The sequence below is a fragment of the Crocodylus porosus genome, unplaced genomic scaffold (assembly GCF_001723895.1).
Source record: "Crocodylus porosus isolate Cpor-Errol unplaced genomic scaffold, CroPor_comp1, whole genome shotgun sequence".
Classification (NCBI taxonomy): Eukaryota; Metazoa; Chordata; order Crocodylia; family Crocodylidae; genus Crocodylus; species Crocodylus porosus.
The window spans coordinates 62,117,724-62,142,006 of record NW_017728949.1 but is presented as its reverse complement, the minus strand read 5'-3'; the positions used below and the strand labels follow the sequence as shown (position 1 = coordinate 62,142,006).

The 24,283-nt window shown below is 42.3% G+C and overlaps 1 protein-coding gene across 1 annotated transcript in view; it reads right to left on the bottom strand.

Moving 5' to 3' along the window:
• The window catches only part of LOC109322762 (TGF-beta receptor type-2-like), a 53,765-nt gene extending 35,614 nt beyond the window's left edge, over positions 1–18,151 (bottom strand). The window contains exon 1 of the mRNA XM_019553934.1: positions 17,910–18,151. Within this exon, the coding sequence (XP_019409479.1) occupies positions 17,910–17,961 (52 nt within the window). The 5' untranslated portion in view covers positions 17,962–18,151. The remainder of the gene's footprint in view (positions 1–17,909) is intronic.
• Positions 18,152–24,283: the final 6,132 nt, after the last annotated feature.

The following is a 24,283-nucleotide window of genomic DNA, read 5'->3' as shown; positions in this document are numbered from 1 at the left end:
TATGCTGCAGAGTGGGCTCAGCAGGTTGGCTGCAAATCAGAATCGGGGCAGGTGACCGAAGCAGAAGGTTTGATGGCAAATACATGCTCCACCCACTCTAGAGACCAGCCACTTCCATAGCAATGCTGCCAGCTCCATTCCTGTCCTGAGATTTCTTGCGGCATGACTGGTGACACATAGGTGCGTTCTGGTGATAATGCAAGCAAAACAGGAGCTGGTTTGCAGCTTTGGGGGTGGATTCTGGTCCTTGCTGCCTGTAGGCAACTCTGGGAAGGCTACCGTTAAGTCAGAGCAGCCTCTAGGCTGCTTTAACTTCTGTCAAGGGCCATTTGGGCTCTACAGCAGCCCAAGGTCCAGGCAGCACCACATGGAAAGTTTCTTCTGTTTCTCCTCCTGCAGGGTTTGCCCTCTGTTGTGTCCCACCCATGGGTCCGAAGGACATGATGTGCTCCTGGCCTTAGCTCAGAGTATACTATGTGCACACAAAGCATAATGCATCAGGCCAGCCAAACGCATCCCTTGGAGAGTCTCTGGGGCGCATAAAAGCCTCAAGCTTTTTTGCACAGAGGTGGGAGGCACAAGGTCCTGTCAGCTTGCCAACCACCTCTCATCTCATCTCTGAGTCATGCCACTTCCAGGTTCCTCTTTATCGGGCAATGCATTTTAGAGCAGTAGGACTGGAGTGTTAAAGGGATTTAGATGCCTAAAGAGGCAGGTGGGTACCTCCCATTAGGGACTCGGGTCCCAAAGGGTGTTAGAGAAGCCCATTCAGCACCTGGATCTCAATAGTAGTGTTAAGAACCTGGGGCTGAGCCTGCCCACTGCGATCACTGAAAGAGCGGAGTGAATCATTCAAGATAAATAATGGGATCATCAGTCTCGGGCTCTGCTGTGCACAAAGGACTCCATTCATTGTGAATGTACAAAGGGCCCTGACGATACAGCAGCCAACACCTACGCTGCACAGGAACTGTTACAACTCTTGCCCTGCTCCTCGCTCTCCTTCGGGAGCGGCATGGGGGTGCGATGTTGGGCCTCCTCCAATAGGCAGAATCAGGCATGTAGCTTCCTGCACCTGGGGTCTCTAGCAGAGTGGGGAAGTTAAGATTAAAAGCGGGCTGTGCAGCTGAGCAGGCTGTGATTTCCTACTGGAAATGCTCAGGAACATCTTGCAAACTGATCATTCTTGAATACATTTATTTTACAAATATTTTACAAATAATTATACTCATGTCCCCTTTCAGGGCAGCACATAGTACCTGGTTTAGAGCCAGCTGATAGGAAATGCTTTGATAGTTGGGCTGAGTGTGCTTGTGACACAAGTTCTGATACCCATTTCCCTGACTCGAGTTACTTCTGGATTTATGAATGACTGTGGAACTAGGTGACAACCCCAGCCTGAGTTTTGAAGTCTAATTTGTTTAGCTTAGCTAAGATAACTTGCGGTTGAAATTATTTTTATGAGCATTATAAAACTCTGTTGAGCTGATATTTGTGCAAATTAAACAAACAAACAAACAAACAAGGTCATCACAAATGGGGCTGAACTTAAATCCATTTTCAAGTGCAAAAGACTTCTGGGAGCATATTTTTCCCCTATTGTTTTCATGCAGGCTCCAGTTACAACCTCTTGGAAAAAAAGGTACAGATGGATTGGACAGTATTAAGCTACAAGAAATTGCAAGGCAGTGCTCTCCACTTACATACTGGATGTGATGTTGAAGGTAACAGGGCAATATTTCTTTATGGATTTCTTTCTGTCCTTGTTAAACACGACTTCTGGCATATTGATTTGTCATTTCTGTTTTACCCATAGTATTATCTTTTTAAATGTTAAAATTAGTGGGAAAAGACCTACAAAAGGTAATTAAAAAGGAAAGCTGCACATTTGAGATCTTGTTAACAGCTTGATATTCAGGCCAGCAGGCTCCAAAGTCTATTGAAGTCAACAGAAGACTCCCATTGATTTTGAAAGGTTTTGGATTGGGCCCAGAAGGGCAATGAATGCAAATAGGAGGTGCACATCTGGGGCACTATTCACTCTTGCTCACTGTAATAGCAACCTAAGGCTGTCTACGGGTGACGCTGCCTCAGCACTAGGACAGATTCCATTCTCCGTCACTCCAGTTTCTATCCAGAGTGGTTTGGTTGATAATGGAGTTATCTGGCATGACTGAGAAGAGAATTTGGTCCATTTTGTTCTTGCTTTTGCTGAAACTCTGAAATGCCTCTAGAAGTTCTCCACAGAAATGTCTGAAAATGTCATACATTTCAATTAAACACTTGCTTAAGTCACATAAAGTTAAAGAAGAGAAGAACGTTCTGTTACAAGTTGCCACTTTTTCAATTTGGTAAGCCTCGCATTCAGCAAAGCACTTAACCAGCTTAACAGCTCAGAACTGATTGCTTCTTGTACTGCCTGGATTTTTTTTTAAAAGGTTTGTTAGGCCAAGCTGAGTTGCTTTGACTACAACTCTCAGCCTAGGAGAAGGAAAAACTAATACAAGTCTCAGCCTAGGAGAAGGAAAAACTACATTGAGCCATACTGCTGGACTGTATTGGGACATGGCAACTGGTCAGTGAAGGGTGAATTCACAGGTCAATATAAGCAATGCTGTTCTAAATTCTGTCAGGGAATATACAAGGTGTGGCAGCTTACTTGGTTACTCCTGCTTACTTGGTAAGATCTCTGAACTTGGGGATCTTAGTGTAGGGGCCACATTTTAAAAAAGGCTCAACATCCAGGAGCTTCCATTGAAAATCTAGCCCCAAGCAGTTTGTATATCAGAGCAATAGTACTCCAGGTCACACTGGACTTAAATACTGCTGATGACCAGTAACTGCAATATGTTGAGGCCTTGTTGTGATATTGCTCCTAAACTGCTGTTGCTGTAATAGGGAGTGTTGTTCGAATACAGGCATACCTCGGAGATATTGCGGGTTCGGTTCCAGACCACCGCAATAAAGCGAGTCACACGAATTTTTTGGTTTCCCAGTGCATATAAGAGTTATGTTTACACTATACTGTAGTCTATTAAGTGTGCAATAGCATTATGTCTAAAAAAAACAATGTACATACCTTAATTAAAAAATACTTTATTGCTAAAAAATGCTAACCATCATCTGAGCCTTCAGCGAGTTGTAATCTTTTTGCTGGTGGAGGGTCACTTAAACACTTAGAGGCCATTGTAGGGTTATTAATTGGCCTAATTTCAATATTGTTGTGTCTCAGGGAATAGGGAGGCCCGAGGAGAGGGAGAGAGATGGGGGAACGGCCGGTCGGTGGAGCAGTCAGAACACACACAACATTTATCGATTAAGTTCGCCGTCTTATATGGGCGCAGTTTGTGGCGCCCCAAAACAATTACAATAGTAACATCCAAGATCACAGATCACCATAACAAATATAATAATAATGAAAAAGTTTGAAATATTGCGAGAATTACCAAAATGTGACACAGAGACAAGAAGCGAGCAAATGCTGTTGGAAAAATGGCGCCAATGGAAAAATGGCACCGATAGACTTGCTCAACGCAGGGTTGCCACAAACCTTCAATTTGTAAAAAACGCAGTATCTGCAAAGCGCAATAAAGCGAAGCACAATAAAACGAGGTATGTCTGTACTCATCTGGGAAAATTCCCGTGGAAAATGTTGCTGGTCTGTGATGACTGCTCTTACCAGGTGGTGGTGTTGTTCATACCATGTAACCATTAAATGGTAGCGTGCACAGGCTCTTGCATGCAGTTTTAATCAGTACATTCAACAGCCATTGCGAAACAGTGTAAAATCTACTCTGAAGCACCAAAGCAATTGTGAGTTTACCCTGTGATGATTGTATTTATCCAGCTGAAAGTTCAGCAGCCGCCTGCTAATTACTATGCTATGAAATTGAAATGTGAACAGTTATGATATGTAAACCAAGGCACTGGCACTTGATCCAATCATGGGGCCTGCTTGAAAACAGGCAAAGGGTTATTATTTAAAATTCAGAAGAATCATCATCATCCTGCTATTTTGAAGGTAGAGATGCAACCCACAAACTTCCAGCAAGCAAAAGTCCATCTTGCTCTACGTGTGTGTGCACCAGTTCGTAAACGTATGCCCGTGGGAGTGCACGCGTCAGTCTTTACTAGTGCCATAATGAGGAGGGCCCATATCCAAAAGCTTGAAGCATCCTAAATCCTCTCAAACCAAAAATTCTCCCACTTCCTCCCCTCCATTGAGTCGTGCAGCATGATTTGTGGGTCAATCATTTGGGCCTCCACTGTGAACCAGTGAAGAAAACAAGTCCTTCACCCAAGGTTTACTTGCTGAGAAAGCTGTGCCTCCGGCCCCCTCTGGATTACATCTCTGACTGTGGCTTCCAGCACCTCGGCTGCTCTTGGCTATGCTGTCTCACTCCAAGACGGTCGGGGTGCAGAGTTTGTTGGATAACTGATTATTCAATGACTGAGGAGGGGGAAAAATTGCTGAGTGCAAGACTCACAAAATGGTTCTGTCAGCACTGCTTAGGAATCGTACCTCCTTCATCGAGAGAATAAAGAGAAAGCAACTGAAGCTCACCGAGCTTGGGCAGAAAGTATTGCTGGTGTGAGATGTCTTAACACATGGAAAGTCATTCTGCAGCAGCTAAATTTTCAGGATGTCCTGCAAGCGTAGTAGGCAGCTCAGTCTCACAAGACAATAAAATTGTGCCAAGCGAAGCATCAACTTGCTGAACGTAAAAGATAAAGCGAAGCTGAAGTGACCTCTCCAGGGTACAAGCAAAAGCCTGGACAGTGTAGATGGGCCCTGCAATTGCTGTCCTGCGAAACAGCATGTAGCAATAACTCAGTAGCGGTTAGATCATAGGTGGCTGAGGGTGCCCACAGCTTACGGACTAACAGAGCTCTTATCCAGGCACTAGGAAGCTCCTAAGGATTCAGTGGGGTCCTAGGTTGCCAGTCTCAATAGCAAAAGGTGGGAGCCCTGTTATCTCCATTTTTTTTTTCCTGCTCATTTCTCCTAGGCTGCTAGCAAAGTCTTCTGTGGTTATGTTTCAGCTGCTCACCCTTGGTCCAATTCCATTCTTTTCTAGACACTATCCAGGCCACATGGTTCAAGATGGGACCTCTAGTCTCTGTGGGCCATCTCCTCTCCACATTAAAGCAGCATTTGGCCTGTGGTTTGCTACACCTTAGCCATTTGATACAAGTAAAAATACTTTTTTCCCCCTCTAGAAATTAGCATTACACATATTTTCCTAGCTCTGCAGGAGCCTGAATCTTCATGAGTGGATGGGAGTAGAAGAACAAAAGGGCAATAAAAAGAAATCTAAGGATATTCCTCAGAATAGGTAAACATGACAGAAACATTATCTGGGTCACATTTGGGCAACAGAGTTTGCTCTGTTTTAAGTGCAAATGGTTTACTTATGATTTAGATGAACTTCCTGAGGAGTATTTGAAAATTCCTGGCACTCGTTCTATTTACCATCTGTTAGAAGGACTTTGATGAGCCAACAAAGAGATGTTCGAATGGAGTAGCTGTTATGTATCTCAGCAACAGATTTTGTGATCCACTAACGTAAGCGTCTTTCAATCCTTTGATTATTTTAGAACAATGATGAAGCCAAGGCTTGCAAAAGGATTAAATGAAAAGTAGTAAATGCAGGGGTCCTCTGTTAATTCTTAATGTACTTTATCAGACAGTTCCAGCATTGACTGTTCTTTCACATCTAATAAAACTATTATGCACTTCTCCCCCAAGCTGAAAATAGCAGCCTGACCAAGTTGAAAAATAGAGGAACCTCCTTCCTAAAGATCTTATGAAGCTTTATGAGCTGTCATACTTCATTTGCATTAGTCTTAGTGTCTTGTTTAATAATCTGGCACAGATCCCAACCCCTGCCCTTGAAGTAGACTGTGTTGAAATTTTCAAATTTATACACACACACACGCGCACACGCACACACACACAGAGGAAAAAGCTATTGGTGCTGTTTTTGCCAAAATTTCCCCTTTTTTCCAACCAACTAAAAATTGCTCAAATTTGGTTGAGTTGTTTTTTTTAATACAATTCTTCTTACCAGTTTGACATGGACATCATACAGTCTATAACGAAACATACCATACCTTGTTCTACCAAGAAAGTTCCAGATAAAGTCTTGAAGCAGAATTTAGTAGAGAGTTCATATCAATAAATTAAAGATTAAAAAAAATTAGAAGAACACTGTAACTATTAAAACCAGACATGCTCCCAATCCCTTTTGAGGAAAAAAACCCAGCAGACACAAGCATTGGAAAGCCAGGAAACTGAAATGGGATGTTAAACATTAAAGAAATCCAAATTTTTTAATGTATAGATGTGGCCAACCAATCAATTTTAATCTTTCAAATGGGGATACCACTTCTTGCTGAGGTAGAGACGTTATGAGACTTAATAGAGGGCACTATAAAATTACCAAGTACTATTAGTGATGAGTTCATAAGTACACACATACGTGTACGCACACATGCACATACATACACTCTCTCTCTCTCACAGACATACTCACACATTTTTATTCAATTTTCATGCTTTTGCACAGATATTCATTGAATGTGTCATGGAAAATCATTAAATCCCTGAATTAGATATACTGTATATACTATAGATATTTTTGTCAACAAATTAATAATACAAGTAGATATAAATTCAGGCAGTCCTTGATTTAACAGTGTTTTGTGTTACAACGTTTCACAGTTACAACAGTTACAACATTTATAAATTGACCCCGTTTCAACTTTCTGGTGTCAGTTTCAACTTTACAACCCTTGATCTGATGCTATGCCATGTCAGCTGTGTCACCCATCTCCCTGGAGCACACCTGTCCAAACTTTCTCAGACACTTTCTTTAAGAAAGCAGCCAAGACTCCTGAGAAGACTCCAGCCAACAAGCCTTCAAAAAGTTCAACCACGACCCCTTAAAAAAGTCCAGCAAAGTCTCCTCAGAGGAGTCCTTCCAAATCAATATGATTGGTATTTACAATACAAATACATTAATGTAGTTATATTACTCATCTATAATTGAATGAGTACAAAATTCCGGGTTATTTTTGGTGAAAATAGGGTATTGGGCCTTGGTTCAGGAACCAATCCTCCATTTATAACATTGTTTCCTATGGGAAAATCAGTTCCGAATTACAACTTTTCAAATTAAGACGTGGTTTTCAGGAACCAGCTGTGCGTAAGTCTAGGGACTGCCTGTACATGTTCGTAAAACATTTCCAGAAGTGGCTAATGATCTCTGATTCCCACTGCCCTCCCCCCCTTTTCAACTGATTTACTGAAAACACTTGAGTGGGGTCTCTGGCTCCCTATCCATGTGCTCAGAGGTGGGGGGAGGCATGTTTTAATTAGAGTAGTTCCTGGAGAGCTACTCTAATTAAAATGCTCCAGCATCATGTGTATTAACCCCCTGTGCATTAAAAAATGGCCACAGGGTGCTTTAAGTAGACCTTGTTCAACAAGCTTTAGTTAAAGTGCCCCTGCAGCCATTTTGAAATGCAGGGAGTCTTAATACATGTAATGTTGCAGCGATGCTAGAGCACTGTAATTAGAACATGGATTAATCGAGTCTGCTCCAAACCATTCTAATTAGAACCTGTTGGAGCACATCTATATGCAGCCTCGGTTTAGAAAGTTTGGGACGTAGTCACTTTTAATAGTTATCATAGGTATGTTATGACTATGAGGCATCCTAGTCACTTGTAATATTTTGGCCTCCACATTTTTCCATGTTCTTTGGTTCAGATATTTCCATGATCATTTCATATATGGCTAATCAGTGAGAAAGCCAATGCCAACCTTATGCTAGTGCAGTTTATTCACCATGTTCCACATGTGAGACTATACAATGGAAATAATTTTACTAGAACACAGCTCAGCAAGAAACAAGCTAATATCTCTTCATACGTGGGCCTGTTTGTTTATAAAGAGATCCTCAAACTGAACAGTAAATCCTCTGTGCATGAAACCAACCACTAAGTTCAACAGGAGTGTGTGTGAATGGATGTTCCTGTCCCTGAACAGAGCCTGAATACAGGTACAAAAGAACTATAATGGGTAAAGAAGCATAAAATGGTATTTCTGAAGTGCAAGCGCAGTCCTACACATCCTCACATACAAGACATGAGCAACAAGTATTCCCAGCCCATTTTGTACCTGGTGATGTTTGGGGCAGAGGGGTGAAATGAAGTAGACATACTCGGTGGGAATTCCCATGACATTGGCATGGCACTACAGTGAGGCAGACCTGCTTTTCCCTGTCTTGTACCTGCTGGTGTACACACAGGGTTGGGGTAGGAAGGGACTATTTAGGCTGTGATAGTGTTCTAAGGATCAATGGGCAACAGTCACGCTAGCTACCCTAGCAGCCTTTAACATGAAATTGATAGGTGGTAGGTATCTAGCTGTGATGCTCAGGTAGTATAGTTCAGTCTAGTCCCTATTCTGCAGCAGCTATTCATTTCTCTAACTCAGTTCCTACCCACTGGGTATAGCATGTAATGCTAGTCTTACAAACCTTCCAAGTGAAGGCCTTCTGTGCCAGATGGAATAGCACTGAGGAGGATAAATGGACTAGGACCTCTCACTCCTCCTCCACTGTTTTATGACCAGGCAAGAATAAAACTAATATACAACAGTGGACTGAACATGTGTCAGAGGGAATGAGCCCTGAAAGCCCTATCTTCCTGCACATCTGCTGGGAACATCCTGAAATCCTTTCTAGCACACTGGAAAGATGTCTGTTGACAAATTAAAGACATAACAGGAGTGGAATCCCAAAGGATCCATTGGTCTTTCTTCTGTGGATGCTTGCTCCATGGGTCTATGACTTGAAGAGAGTTGAATTAATCATCCACTTGTTGGCTGTAGTTGGATGTGCCATCACTTCCTGTTGTAAGAGGAAGGACCCTGTTATCGATCATGGATGATTCAGCTAAATTTGGCACTTTTTAAACATGGAAAAAAATGACTTATTCAAAAAGACAACAATTGAATCAGTGTCTTCTAACCTCGCTGCTGGCTTGTAGATTCTCCCAGTATAGAATAACTTGACAAGCAAAACCATGGAGGTTTCTTTTCTTTTTGCATTGTGATTGTGCAAAGACCATGGAGTAGTTCAAGTAGTAAAGCTGTTTTGAAATACAATATAAGGATTCACTCTGCACCTGCAAATGCAGATGTGTCTTGTTAATACTTAAAATCAATCAAATGCAGATGTCTTGTTAATACTTAAAATTCATCAGAGCAGAGTTGTTTTTTTTTAGGAATATGGATGTAAAATGCTGCCATTTATGTATTATCATCATCAATATTATAATGTAAAGGATAGCATTTCACAAAGCCACAGAAGAGTCAGGGTCCTTTCTTTAAGGAACAGCAAGCTAAGGTCCCAATTCTGCAGATGAGTTTAGGTGAGTTACTTGAAGTGGCATGAGTATGTGCATGTCTGTAATCATAGGCATAAGTATTTGTAAGATGAGATCCTACACACTGAAGTCTGTGACTAGCTAGGACATAAGCACTAGGGAGCTGAGGAGGTAGCATACAGCAATAACAATCAAAATATTAATTTTTCCCGATCATGAATACATGGGCAAGGCAAAATACACAGAAAAGCCAGCTTGTTTTTTGGGGGGAAAATGTAGACAAGGTGAGAGAGGCTCCATATCCAAATCTTAAAGAGCAATAATGGAAAAATACGTAGGAAAAGATAACCAGTTTAGTGCACAAATAAATGTTACAGTAGCTTCATAGAATTCACAATGCAAGCCCAACCCAAAATCTTTTCTCTGCCCTAGCCCCCAACCCGAGCACTAATGGTTTGGATAAGACCAGGCCTGCAGGAAAAGTGAAGGCAAAACTGGAGAAGTCATGGAGTTTCTCTGCACCTCCAATCCCCATTTGTGAAATGGCGACAAAAGGAGTTCCATCCTTTTCTGGGCCCTTGCACAGGTAAATATATAAGATGTTGCACATTGCTCAGTATGGTAATGGGGTGCCATAAGAGGGGGAGAGAAAGGGAGAGATCTGATAGTCAACCCATTATTAAGGGTCTTAGGCAGGGGCATAACAAAGCACCCAGGTGGCCAGCGCAGTGGGATGCATGGAGGCAGCAGTAACTTCTGGTAGCTGCCATGGTGCCAGCATGATTGAATACTGTAGTGGCAGCTGATATCTTTCTGCCATCCCCTGGCAAGTAAGTGCTTGGGCCAGTTCTACCCATCACCCAAACCTAGTTGTTCTACTGGTCTTAGATCTGATGCTCCCAGAAGAGAGAGGACATGAGCTCTTTTTCAGTTCTGTTCCCGGGATCCGTGGAAGAAGATTTCGCCAATCCTGGATCTGTTGGCCAGGTTGACAGCCGGAGGAAGAATACAAATCTCGCTGGAGAGCTGCCAGCCCTGAGAGAGACAAAGTAGGGCAAAACTGCTGTTTGGAGCTACTTTTAGTTGGTGTTTTGCTTATCTCAAAAGAGATGGAGTTTTTGATTCAGCTGGTGGGCTTTAAGCTATACAGAGAGTAAGTAGGAAGCTAAGCCAGGGGCCTCGTCTGCAGTAGTAAGACACTGGCACGCTGGCCTGTGCTCCGAGATACCTTGGTCCTTCCAGGCTCCTCTGAGAATCTCGGCCCTAACAGTTTAGTAGAGATGAAATTGCAGCCCTCTCTCCAGCAAAGTAGATAGTGGAAAAGTGAAGTGAAATGCAGCAGCTGCCACAACTGGCGCTGGACTTGGGATCTTTAGTACAGTCTGTTCTTACTAAGAGCTGCAAATCGTGTGCTGTAAAATGTTGAAAAGACTTTTTTTTTTTAAACATCTTCCCCTTGATATAAATAACCCAGTCGTGGCAGGAATAACACTTCAGTTGAAGCTTCTTTTCAAAGTTCCCAGGATCTATGCGGACAATGAGTCTCAGCTTGCCATAAACTAGAAGATTGCAACGTATAGCTGGAGAAATTAATTTCCCAGAAGACGAGTTGCATTTGCTTCAGTAACATCAGCTGTAGTTTGGTTTGTTAAGTATAATTGTGGCTTCTCAGTTAGAGAGAAAGCAGTGTTGCTAGCAGAGTGTGATAGCTGTGTGCCAGGTTTTATCTTGTAGAACAGGGTTGCTGGGATAAGTACCCGGCATGCACTTTCATGTCTGATCTTCTGGACAGGTGACTGCTATCAGCACCAACTGTGAAAATTTCAGCTGATATTGTCTATAGGATGGGTCCTATAGATCCTTTCCAGAAATTGGACACAGGCAAAATCACACTTCTCTTCTTAGAGTTTACATAATTGCGACGCCACAACTTTATCCCTGCATGTCCATGAAGACCTACGGGGAGATATTGGCCCATAGTCCGGGCCAGCTGTGTGCACCCCTTACTCACAGGTTTGATAATGCTGTATTGTGGAGTGGTCTATCACGCTGGGTCTTTCCAAAGGTAGGTTTATATAATAATATAAAATTATATAATAATTTTGCATTGTGCCCTGTACCCCTGGCAAGATGGAGCAAGCTGGTTTAGTTCCATTGTCAGGCCATAATAGTGGCTGTTTGTTTTAGCCTAGTTGCAATCAGTGCAGCTTGCTGATTTGGGCTTTAAATAATGTGTACACTGTTTTTAATGCCAGTGTGGACTGGTGTACCTGTAATAAAACACGACAATTCATGCTGGGTACAGGTACTTAATTCCTAATTGTATCCAAATATAAAGGAGTGGATTACATGCTAAAGGTTATTTTCAGAATCATCACTGAGAGGAGAGGTAAGAATACTGTCAAAGGAACTGATGGTGCTTTAGGAGAACAGTATAAACCTCCAAGGGGTGGACAATAGCCACAGTGGTATTTCTTCAGAATACAGAAATATTTTCATAGTTATTTTGTAGAAAAGCTACTGATTGTTCACTTTGCATCTAGTATATATGAGGGCTATATGATGGGTAAATACACTAATGACTTTACCTTTTATAATATATTAATAAAATGTATTTGTCATGATAGAAGTTGGCTGAAATTGTTTTTCATTACTGTTCTTGACAAAAAATGGTTCTTTAGAATGGAAATTTTGATAACAACCATAAAAATAAAATAACAAAGGGGCTGGTTGTCAAAAACCTAAAAATGTAGTTTCTTTGATTTTTTTTTTTTTTTTTAATGTAAGCCTAAAAATATCCAAAGCAAATGTCCAAAAAAGGTCATATTTTTAAAAAACCCCCAAATATTATTGGAAAATAAAATGTTTTACATCTGGCTCTAAGTTGCAATCAGCATGCTTGAAATTGAGAGGTTGGATAGCAAATTTACAGTACTACACTGCTCCGGTTGCGCAAAAAGCTGGAAAAGCAAGTAGAATATCATTTACAGAATTGCTGGGCGCATTTACATGTGCAGTTCATGTGAAACAATAAACTCCGGCACACATCATGCCTGAGTTTATTGCTTCTGGTCACCACGTTTACACGTGTGCCCAGGACTGCAGCACACTGAGCTGGGTCGGAGTAGCGTTGAGCCCAGTTGTATGCCATTTGCTCCCAATTCTCTTGATTGAGAAGCAAAAAGGACTGTGGCCAGAGTGCGCTATACTCTGGCAATCCTGGCCTAGCTGGACTAGTTCTAGGGACATAATTACTGCTAGGGTAAATGAGAGGAGCCCTGAAGCTCACCTCAATTATACTAACAACTAAAATTCTGGGGTTGAGGTGGGGGTCAAAAGAGGACTTGGAACCACTTGCCACTACCTCTGCTTGTTGTACACTGGTCAAAACCTGGCTGAAGGACACGAATCTACATCTACGAGGTTGTTGTTTTTTTCCACCTTGTCTCCTTGACTTCCTTATCTGAGGCCTGTCGTGATCTCTTTCTCATTCAGCCTTCTTACAACACCTGTATCAGGTCAGGTTTTTTATTTGGAAGGAGTCAGATGCTGCCCTGGAAATCTCCCCTGCTCTTGCCAAAGATAAAAGTTTAACTATGGATAGACACCACTGAATAGCCCATTAGTCTCTTACCAGATTGGAGAAGGTTTTGTTGGTGGTGCTGATTTGTTTGTGGGCATAACAATAACATAACAGTATACAATAATAAGGTAATAAGTAATAATTCAATTAACTAGAACAACTGGGGGTACTTGAGAAGGCCCTAGGGGGTATGCATGGGCAGGTGGGCATGGAGTGCCGCCAAGCACGATCCCGTGCAGCCATGAAGGCGCTACCCGCCCATCCATATCCATGTAATAGCAATACTACCCTGCAATAATTGCCACCACCAAAATCCTAGTGCAGTAGAATTGACATCAGAAGTATTTCCCAACCAGGCACATGGTACCTGTCCCTCCCATTTTTCGGATTTTTCCACTTTCCCTTATTAGCAAAATGTTTGTTGATTTGATTTTGAACTCTTGCCCTTAAAAATACACATGCATAATTATCTGAGCAGTTCTCTTGCCTTGTGTTTTATCTCAAGAGAAATGCAACATCACCTTCTAAGCTGCTCTGTTAAAAGTATAAGTCAAAGGGAACCAGTAAAATCTGATACATGTAGGATAGAAGTGGCAAACTTGTACCACAAGTGGCAGGGGCAGTCTCTGTGTGGTACATGGCAAAACAGGGAGGGGGCAGATAGCACAGTGGCAGGTGGGGCAGGGAGCAGAAAACAGAGTTATTTGACTGTGCAGAGTGCACAGATCACAAAGTAGAAAGCAGAGCCACAACTTGGGCAGGGACCAGAAAGTAGAGTTGCCGATCTGGTAGGGGAATTGGATCGGAGTGGCAGTCTGAGAAGGTGCAGGGCTTATCTGTGGCATGCCTTCCAAAAAGTTGCCCTTAATGGTCTGGGGGGCGGGGTTGTCTGGTTAAATCAAGGAATTATGTTGATACTACTTGTTTAAGGTACAATAACCATCTTGACTATATACCTCAATGTGTTTTAAAAGAGAAAGTAGTTACCCAAGCCCTGCTTCCTTGACTTTAAAGCAGGATGGCACCTACTGGTTTTCATACTTCGATTGTCCTTGTTGCATGCTTTAGAGGTTCAACCACTGGACTAAGAGCCCTGTTAGCATGGGATCGAGCAGGGGAGGGTGTTGTCATGTAAACTGGTAACTGTAACTCAAGGACAAAAAACTCTCAATAGCCTGCTAACTGGAGATCGGGTTTTATCTTCAGTTGCCACAGGACCCCCACCTCTTCAGAAAGTAGCCCGAGGAACCTGGGGTGGGTCAGGGATCCCTGAAATCAAAGGCCAGGGTTTCTCATGTGCATTTATTACTGAGAATAAAGTATGTGCTCTGATACTCTGTGTTATGTCCAACAAGCAGCTGCTGTGGGTCTGTTCAAAAAGAGATCATCCAGAATTAGAACCAAACTGCTTTGCCCGAGGAACTTTAAATACTTGTGAATTCTGTGGGAGTCTTGGGAGCAAACGCATCCCAGATGGTACCACTGGGAGCTGGATTGGGAGGAGGGAGAGGGCAGTGATACTCTTCTGAGCACAACCCACAAGTTCTGCTCCACACAGCTGAGAAGTGGGTCTCTAGATTGTGCAGCTGTTCAACTGATGACTGTGTATGCCCTTTGGAAGCCTTGAGTTCAGCTTCTCACCAGGGGTTTCAAGTACACCCATAGGCTTTGCTTGATGAGGTTCACGGTCCCTGCTAGATTTCTTGAGCTTGACTTCCTTGGAGACTCAGATGCCCAATGGGGCTCCTCTAGCTTCCTCCCACTCTGCAGACACATTGAGATATTGCTATTCCAGTTACACTCAGCTTGTGTGTTCAAGGTCGTCCCAACAATCATACTGCAACAGAGCTGGGATATATATTTTTAAATTATTACATGCTAGAGAGCAAGATGCCACTTCGGATGCAGTATACCATACCACTATGTGCTGGCCCAGTCAAAGTCCTATTTATCAGCATCTTATTGAAGCTTGAGAAAAACCTGCAAGTTTTCAGATCAGCACAGATATAAGAGTTTATTTTTGAGAAAAAGATCATAGAATTTTAAGGCCAGAGCAGATTATAATGATGATCTTATCTGAACTCCTACGTAATACAGGCATAAAATCCCTGCATTGAGTCCAGAGCGCCTAGATGAGCTACAGTTCATTTTTTAGAAGAACATCTAGTCTTGATTTAAAGACTTCAAGTGATGAGTAATCTACCACAGCACTAGGGAAATTGTTTCATTCAGCAATTGCCCTCCCTTCAGACAGCTGTGCCTTATTCCTTACAGGAATTTGCCCAGTTTCAGTTTTTAGCATTTGGATCTTATGGTGCCATTGCCTGCTGGAGTGAAAAGGCCTCTGCTATCAGAAACCTCCTCCCTATGCCATATTTATACTACACAGGGAGTATTTATTTGCTTAGGTCACCTCTTACCTCTCTCTGGGATAAACTAAATAGATTGAGTTTTTAGTTACTCACTGGAAGGCAGGGGGTTTTTTTTAGCCCTTAAATAATTCATGTGGCCCTTTTGTGATCCCTTTTTAGTTTGTTTTGGAAGTGTGGACACCAGAATAGACCCAGCTCTGTGTACAAATGGATTTCTAGTCTTCCTACACCCAGGCTCACTGAAGGTAAAAACATATTCTATAATCAGATTTTGTGTTGAAACACAACAGGACAGTTTCCTGTCTTCATGTTCAGCTTAAAAAATGCTGCCATGCAGCTCATCAGGAGCAACAACCACAGGAAAAAGTATTAAGGATAAATATTTTCTGAAGGAGAATCTGGTGTGTCTTTGTATAACTGACTAGTGAGAATTAAAGGCATCCTGTTACTGTATTCTCAACTATACATCAAACTAGAGTCTTTCAAGCAGCCTGTTACATTATCAGATGATCATTCAGACAAATCGCCAATTAAAGGGGTATGAAAAGGGCTGCTGGAAGCAGAGAATCAGCCCAATTCCATTCCCAGTTGTACTGGTGAAAATCTGGAGTACTTAAAGACAGTAACAAAGCCTTACAGGAGCATTGCAGTTAGCAATTGCTTTGGTGTAACTGAGACAGAACCCAGGCCATTTTTCTTTCCGATATGACTAAGAAGGCATCAAAATCATTTCAACTAAGACAAATTACTTTCTGGTTGCTGCTAAATGGCTAATTCAGATGACCTTTAGACATTAATCTATATACATTTAGGTATTTGTTACTTTAAAAGTAATCAAATGCATATTTTAATCCACTTTGGTAATGAGGGCTGGGGATTTAAAAGGAGCCTAAGGGAATTAGGTGCCCATCTCCTTTTGAAAGGTAATAGGATTTAGGCACCTACTTAAGATATTTTGAAGATCTTGTACAGTTAAATCCAGTAAAACAGACTTTTCCCCCCTGCAATACGACAGTACGGATCAAAATACAGAGCTGTTTAATTGGCTAAAATATGGAGATGTTTCATTAGCTAAAATTAACACTCATTGTTTCTGGTCACGTGACATTTCAGATGATCTCTGTAATGACATTGTGATTTGATTTGGGCCTTTTTGGATTTAAAGCCTGCCTTTTGAAAGAGGGAAACCATAAGTTAAAGAAGTTCAAAACTGGGCATTTCTCAAGGATAATTAGTGGTCTCTTCTCTTACCCCAAAACAACCCCATGCTATGCTTAAAATAATACCCTTCGGTACTTCAGTTAGTTTTGCTCAAATTTGATTATCTTAGCAGTCTCTTCCCAGTGCATCATCCCTCCCCCTAATCTTCAGAGCAGCAGTTACCATTTGATCCGTCAGACCAGCATTGATATCACAGGTAACATTTTCAGAGGCTCTGAAAATACTTCTCTGACTTGACCTTTTCACTTCCTCTGTTTTGCTCTGTGAAAGTCATCCATCGCACTGTGCACCACAATTGTACATACACAATTTCTCTATCAGTCATCTTATTTCATGCCCTTTTACTGTTGAGAACTTGTACATGGATGCTCATCACCAGTCAGCTCATTTAGGTGTAAATAAAGCGAAATGACAATCCCAGAGCTTCATTGCATGGAGCAAAGAGCATTTCCAGTTACAGTGTAACATCACACATTGAGTGAAACTGGTCTGTGTTTAACAAAAAAAAAAAAAGACTTCACCGTAAGAATGTTCCAGTGCCTGTGTGAATATATAAATATGCACTATATATAGATATATGAATGTATACATATATATTGGCATTGTATATACAGAGAGACATGCATACATACTTAGTGGACGTGGACGTAATGTCCATTTATATACAAACCTATCCCCTGTTATGGAGCAATCATAAAGATATAAACACAAGATTAGAACACAGAAGGGCATGGTTTCAAGCCTGGATGGCGGGGGGTTATTTGCAATATTAACAAAGTACTACAGAAAGCTAAACAGAGTACTTATTACAAAGAAATCTTTACGTCAGGGCTGGAAGGGGTTGCTGAATAACCAGATGTTGTTGCAGAGACAGTTTTCAACCTCCTCTTAAATAGACTGATTAATTCTGCATCTTTAGTGGAGCTGATAGAAGTCCTACATCTGAGCATCTGGACACTGTTGCAGTCAGATCATTCAGCAGTGCACCTCAATTGGTTTTAATCTCCTTCAATAAAATAAAGATTTCCAACAAGCAATGCTGACCTATATATATTTTCCTACCATAAACACTGACATCTGTGAGCAGCTCCGAGAAGGTATGCAGAAACATACACCAAGTCCAACGTTTACCAGTTTTTATACGAGAAATATACAGCTGATTTCCAAGCCAGCATTCCTACCAGAATTTTATACTGTATTCTCAGTGATTTCAACCCTCCAGCTAATCACTATCAAGGGAGAACGCAAAGATTATCTGCTGGAGAAAGGAAAAACAAATGACCGCGATGAATATGCTTCTTAACATTGCCTACCAGAAGTTTTTTTTTTCTACTCACAGAAGGCTAGCAGCAGTAGGGAAATCAGACCCAGTCTCTTCCAGTAATCCATTTTCTGCCAGCAACTGGAAATCCAGCTTCACAGTTCGGATCAATTCATCCTCCACCAGTCCGACCAGTCTCCTGTGTTTTTCCTATCAACCCAAGACTCCTGGTTTTGTGGAGTTTCTGGCTAAACTTACAGGGAAGGCGGATCCAGCTGTTTCAAATCCAGCTGTGTGTGGGGTCCGCCCAGGAACTGGAGTTTATGAACAAACTAAGCCTGACTCTCCGAATATACACAAATATGGGAGGGGGAGTGAGAGGGGAAGTGCTCTGGCTCTCAGACGAGAGTTTGATTTTTCTGATGACAACACTAAGCGGCTTCCAACCCCATACTGTCCAAGGCTCTTTAAAGGAGTCCCTAATTTCTGTTGCATGTATCTAATCAAAAAGTTCTGTGTACAATCACACGCCCTTTTCATTAGAATAAAATGTAGCATGTAACAGTTGCATGTGCCAAGTCTTTATTAATTCAAAGTTTTTCTTCCCTTTTTTTAACATTAACTCTACTTTCATCAATGTATTTTAAATGATTTGTTTTAAAAACACATGACTGCAGACTGAATCGCTTTTGGAAAGACCATTACAGTATATGCCTAATTTTGGACATGTTGATGCAAATTAAGTATATTTTCATGGTTTCCTTAATCAGAACCTGCAATAATGGTGCTTAGCCTTTAAATAGCACTTTTCTTTACAAAAATCTCAAATTGTTTTGCAGAGGTGTGTACGAAATAATATATTTCCCACTTTTCAGAAGGGGAGACTGGTGCTGAGAACAGAACAGACTTGCCCAAGTTATTAACACAGTCAGTCTGTAGCAATAATGGGAATAAACCCTACAATCTGAGCCAGCGTTCTGTCTACTGAAACACCTTGAGCCTGGCAATGTGCTCTGGTAATGATCAATGTAAGTGAATGCAGCAGAGAAAGAAATGATATCACCCAGCCTTTTATGGCCAAAAACTTACCCTGTGTTGGGGCTGGTCTTTTTAGTTATTAATAGGTGCTAAATCCATAAATTTACAGATGTGTATATAGCATTGTAAACATAATGAAGATCTGACTTTGCACTTATCCATTTTATAGTCCATGAATTCTGTGCATCAGTGCATGTGTAATATGTACACGATAAGTGCACTGCAGCGGGTGTACATTAGCAAGTGCTGACTTCAGTAAGAACTGAAGGATTTGTTCCACATTTTTGTACAGCATCTTTTATAGTAACTGCATCCAAAAATGTTTTATAGAATCGTCTGTATAAAATATACAGGTTGAGAGTTAACACTCTCTTATCCCTTCGGGTGAGAAAGAAAGAAGGGTGATGAGGCAGAGAAATAGAGCAAGGCTGCTCCTTGATGGACAGAGCAGCAGAGGAAAAGGCTCTGGCATAAATAGTAGCGAAACTTGTCCTGGAGCGAATGGTGGAAGCCAGGCTGGGTCAGCAGAAACGCTAGGTTTATGAGAGAGACAGAACAAGTTGGGTTTAGTTGGGTTGCCCATGTAGGGAAATCTCCTGCTTATACTCTCCAAATGCTTAATTTGGAAAACTGAGGAAGCCCTGGTGGCAAAAGGGAAAAATATTTTCAATCAATTGGAGTCCTTCAATCAAGACAGGAAATATTTCTATAAGATATGCTGCAGCTCAACCAGAAGATAATGGGATTTCAGGAATAACTGGGTGAAGTTTTCTGCCCTGTATGATGTAGGTGGTCAGATCAGATCATTATAGTCATGACTTCTCTTAAAATCTATTAAATAAACGGTGCTGTTTGATAAGGGTTATATTGAAATATCATCAACAGTTGAGAACTTTAGCAAGAAACGAGAATAAACTAGGCCAGGCACTCAGTGGGCATAAATTGGCATGGTAGACTTGATTGCCATTGGGCTATAGTATTTTACACTCCCCCCCCTGCCCCTTGAATCTGCTTCTGCATGTCTAAGTACCAGAAAATGGCTAATGACCTTGTAAAAATAAACTATTTTTCAACCCAGAGAGTAACACACTGAAGATTTAACAAGGCATTTGCTGGGCAAATTGAATTTGGGCAAATTGAATGAATTCAGTTCACAAGGTCCACAGTTCAATTCAGTTCAGACGTCTAAATGTGACGTGTGTATGTGTAAGTGGGAGGCAAACATCCCAGATTATTCATGCTGGATGTTAACGCTTTGTTAAATCAGGAGAAATCCCCCGTGGAGGAGGGAAACTTGGAGAGAGATGAGGTCCCCAGCAGGACCCCAACGGAGCTTTAAATAATGGTGGAAGCTGACAGGACAAGGTCATGCAGTATGGTTAGTAGCTGTGAGTTTAGCCAAATTGCAATGCTGGCTATTTTGAATTTTTTTTCCAGACCTCATTAGCTGGAAAATTAACAATGGGACTGGAACAGCACCCCAGAATCAAGCACCCCATTCTCCAGGCAGGCTTGAAATTGGACTCTGCATGAACAGCTGAGTTTTGCTAACAGTCCCTAATGTATAGACCTAAACAAAACCAACTCTGAATGCTACTGCATTCAGAAGTAGCTAAAGTCAGCATCCAAATTTTCCAGATTAGGTTCATCTCTCTTGAAAACTAAAAACAGGTAAGTGGGATGACCCACCCCTGTAAGGTAGGTTCAGCCCTGGTAGTGTGCCATCCAGCCATCCATGTGCTAAATCAAGCATGTAGGGCCATGCAGGACCTGATCCCAGTGCACAGGGGCCAGGAGGGAGAGGTGGGGGGTGTGGGGTCCCCAGAAGCCAATTCCAGCTAGGCCCTGGGGCCTTGTGCTCCCTCCACCCAGCTGCCACGTGCTGGGATCAAATCCCAGGGACCCCGGCAGCCCCTGCCCAGCCGGAATTGGGCTCCAGTTGGGTGGAGGCTGTGTGGCGACATGAGGCTGTGAGGCCCAATTCCAGCACTCTGGGGTACCACAGGTCCCATTTTGGCTTGCGGACCAACCCTGTGTCATGCATCTGGCCTGCCAAGCCAAAACTGTGGGCACTTCTTTAAGGATATAAACAGACATTGCTAAATAAAGCAGATTCTCTGTGTCAGGACAGCTGATCCACTTCATTGGGTGAAACACGCTGCCTGTTGTCCCAGGGCCCAATTCTGTGGAATAACAGGTGATGTCTTCCCTGCTTACAGACACCCACCTTGGAGATGGCTGCGGCACATCTCTGTAGGAGGGGAAAGCCAGGCAGGTGTTCCTGGGGCTTGAGGGGCCCAATCCTGCATGGGAATTCCTGGGGTGCACAGGACTGGGCATCTCAAGCAGGAAACGCCTGCCTGCTTGTGGTGTCTGGGCTTTGGGCTGCCTGCACTCTCGCACCATAAAGCAAACAGATGTCTGCTGCAATCAAGTGGGAGAAACTATTACCACCTTTGTCACAGCCCCAAATTTGGGGCATCTGTGGTGCAATAAAGGGTATAGGTGTCTGTTTGCCTGGCCTTCGTGCCACCATAATTTTATGGAGGCACAAGAACAATGCCTGTTCCCAACCCATAATCCAGCTGGGTATCTGTGGTGCCTCTGCTAGTAGAGGTCATCTGAGAGAGATGCTGATGTAAAACATCACTCTGCTACCTTGTGCCCCTGATGCACACCAGTGCTTTTCCTGGACAGTGCTGTCCATTTCTGGGCCTGCATTAACTATATCTTCCATACCTCTTGGCCAGACGGCTTGTATTGCTAAGCTTCTCTTTGCAAACTTCCCACTGCTGGGACCCGCAATCTGCATTGCGCCACATCTGTCCTTTTCTCTTTAAAATGTAATATGCTTAGATTAAATCTTCCAATAAACTCTACTTTCTACGTAGATCTGCTGAGCTGATACTATTATTAATCAACAAAAAAAACTTACCTTTGAAAAGTTTTACATATATTTTTCAGATGAGGAAACTGAGAAACAGGGTTTAAATTACTTCCCCAAGGTTAGTAAAAGACTGATTAGCTAATAGCACCTAATATTTCAGTGCCGTAGCCCTTACTTATTTTTCAGCATTTATTCAATGAAAGGAAAAAAAACATAAAGTTTCTGTGCGTTTTGGCTGAATAAGGACGGAGCACAAAGGAAGAACTTCAGGATTTGGCCCCGAGTGTTGTAATTTATATTACAGTTCTTTGCTTCATAGACAGAACACAATGAACTTTGGAGCAAGAGATTTTGGAAGGAAAAGGAGATAAATGGTATTTTTTATTGTTGACTTGTTTATGTCTTTTGGTGTAAACTCCCCTGGTCTTCTAGTAGAGGTCTGGACAACCTCATAACTCAAGACATGCTGAAGGCTGGATTTAGAGCTGAGGAAAAAACGGTTCCTGCAGGACAATTTTAAATTGCATTGTGGGAGTCATTTTTCCTAAGTTTTCACTAGGTATTGAAAGACATTTCCTAGAGAACCAAAATAAGGCTTCAGCTACCTGAAACAACGTACTATGTATTTAAACAAAGGAGAAGGGTCCACTGCGGTTTCCAGTGGTGGAACTAGGGACCTGGCAGTTAAAAGTGCTGCGATAAGAGGCTGCAAAAGTAGAATGTGGTTTCAGTCACCCATCTACCAGAAGGGATACTCAAGCTTCTGCGTGGCACAATCTGGTACTGGCATAGGGCCGGTGTGACAGGAGTAGCAGGAGCAATGCAAAAGGCTTTGGCGACAAACCTATAAAATAGTAGGTACCCTCACTCTAGGTGGGTGCAAAGAAAATCGGCTGGTGAAGAGAAGCATAGCTGACAGCTCCCTGTGCTAGCTAACGTGTAGCTTTAAACAATCAAATCCTCTTACTGATTGTTATTCCACCATAGAAGTATTAGTTTCCATCCCACTTTAGTGATGGTTCTTTCTTAGCCACAGAGCTGGCAGCAGCATTGCGTACAGAAGTGACGGCTGAGCCACATTTTGCCATTCTGCTCCATACAGGTTCTCATGGCAACTGACAATCTTTCGGTGGTGCATTAGGAAATGTGACTAACATGTCACGCATGGCTCACTCTTCAGCATCAGTTGATACTTAAGGGACCTTTGTGTGGGGAAGGACAGCGAGGCTTGGCTTTAGGTTTTCAAAATACGTTCCGTGAGCATCTTCGTGCAAGGAGTGGTTTTAGCTTTAAACTTTCAGACTGTAGGGCTGAACAAAATGTATACTTACTGCCTTTTTTCCTCTAGACCAATACAGCTACAACCTGGATACCTGACACATGGAAGAGAGTGAATTTTAGCTCCTCTTTTTTTTTTTTTTAATTAAATCTTCATATTTGCCCAAGCAGGAAGCAACTGGGACCACCTGAAACCTGAGATCCTGCCTTTGTTTCAAGGTAATTTCAGTCATCACAGATCCTCGCAGGAGATGAGAGGTTCCTTACCAGCTATGAACTGACTGCCCAGAGGAGTTTCCCATCTACTGACCCCTCTGTGAAATCCTGTGAAACATGAACTTTAATTTCTACCCAGAAGAACTTTTCCAATCTTTTCTCCAATGTCTGATGAAGGGTGTTTGTGCCCAAAAGCTTGCAATTAATTTTTTTTCCTTCAAAAATCTTGTTGGTTTAATAACAGATATCCATCTCTACTATGAGTCTCGACCACCGTTTTACTTTGAGTTCCGCATTCTCAGTTTTTATTAAAAAAAAATAAATCCGAGAATTTTTCGGGGTTTGTTTTTGAAACATAAAAACCAGGATCATATCAGGATAAAAGAAAGAAAAGGAAAAAAAATCAGTTTAAATTGGAAAAATCATTGGTGAGGGAGGGAGGGAGGAAGGCGGGGACTACAGAAAGGACCTAGCCAGGCCAGAAACCTATGCCTCAAGTAACTAGCACAGTGACACGTTTATCTTACCAGCACCACCCGTTTTTCAGTTCAAATCCCTGGCACAAGTGGGGAATAACTCATACTGGTTAACAGGGATTTGAACTGGAAAACAGGTGTGAATCAGTAAAAACTGAACGACCTGGACCCATACTGTTCAACATCATTCATGATGAGGACACTGGAGTCAGAAACGGACTGGCCAAGTTTGCCGATGACACCAAACTTTGGGGCAAAGCATCCACGCCAGAAGACAAGAGGGTGATTCAGGTTGACCTGGACAGGCTCAGCAAATGGGCGGACGAGAACCTGATGGTGTTTAATACCGAAAAACGCAAGGTTCTCCACCTTGGGAGGAAAAACCTGCAGCATCCTTATAGGCTCGGCAGCGCTACGCTGGCTAGCACTATGGAAGAAAGGGACTTGGGGGTCATCATTGACCACAAGAAGAACATGAGCCTGCAATGAGATGCTGCGACTAGTAAAGTGACCAAAACGCTGGCTTGCATCCATAGATGCTTCTCAAGCAAATCC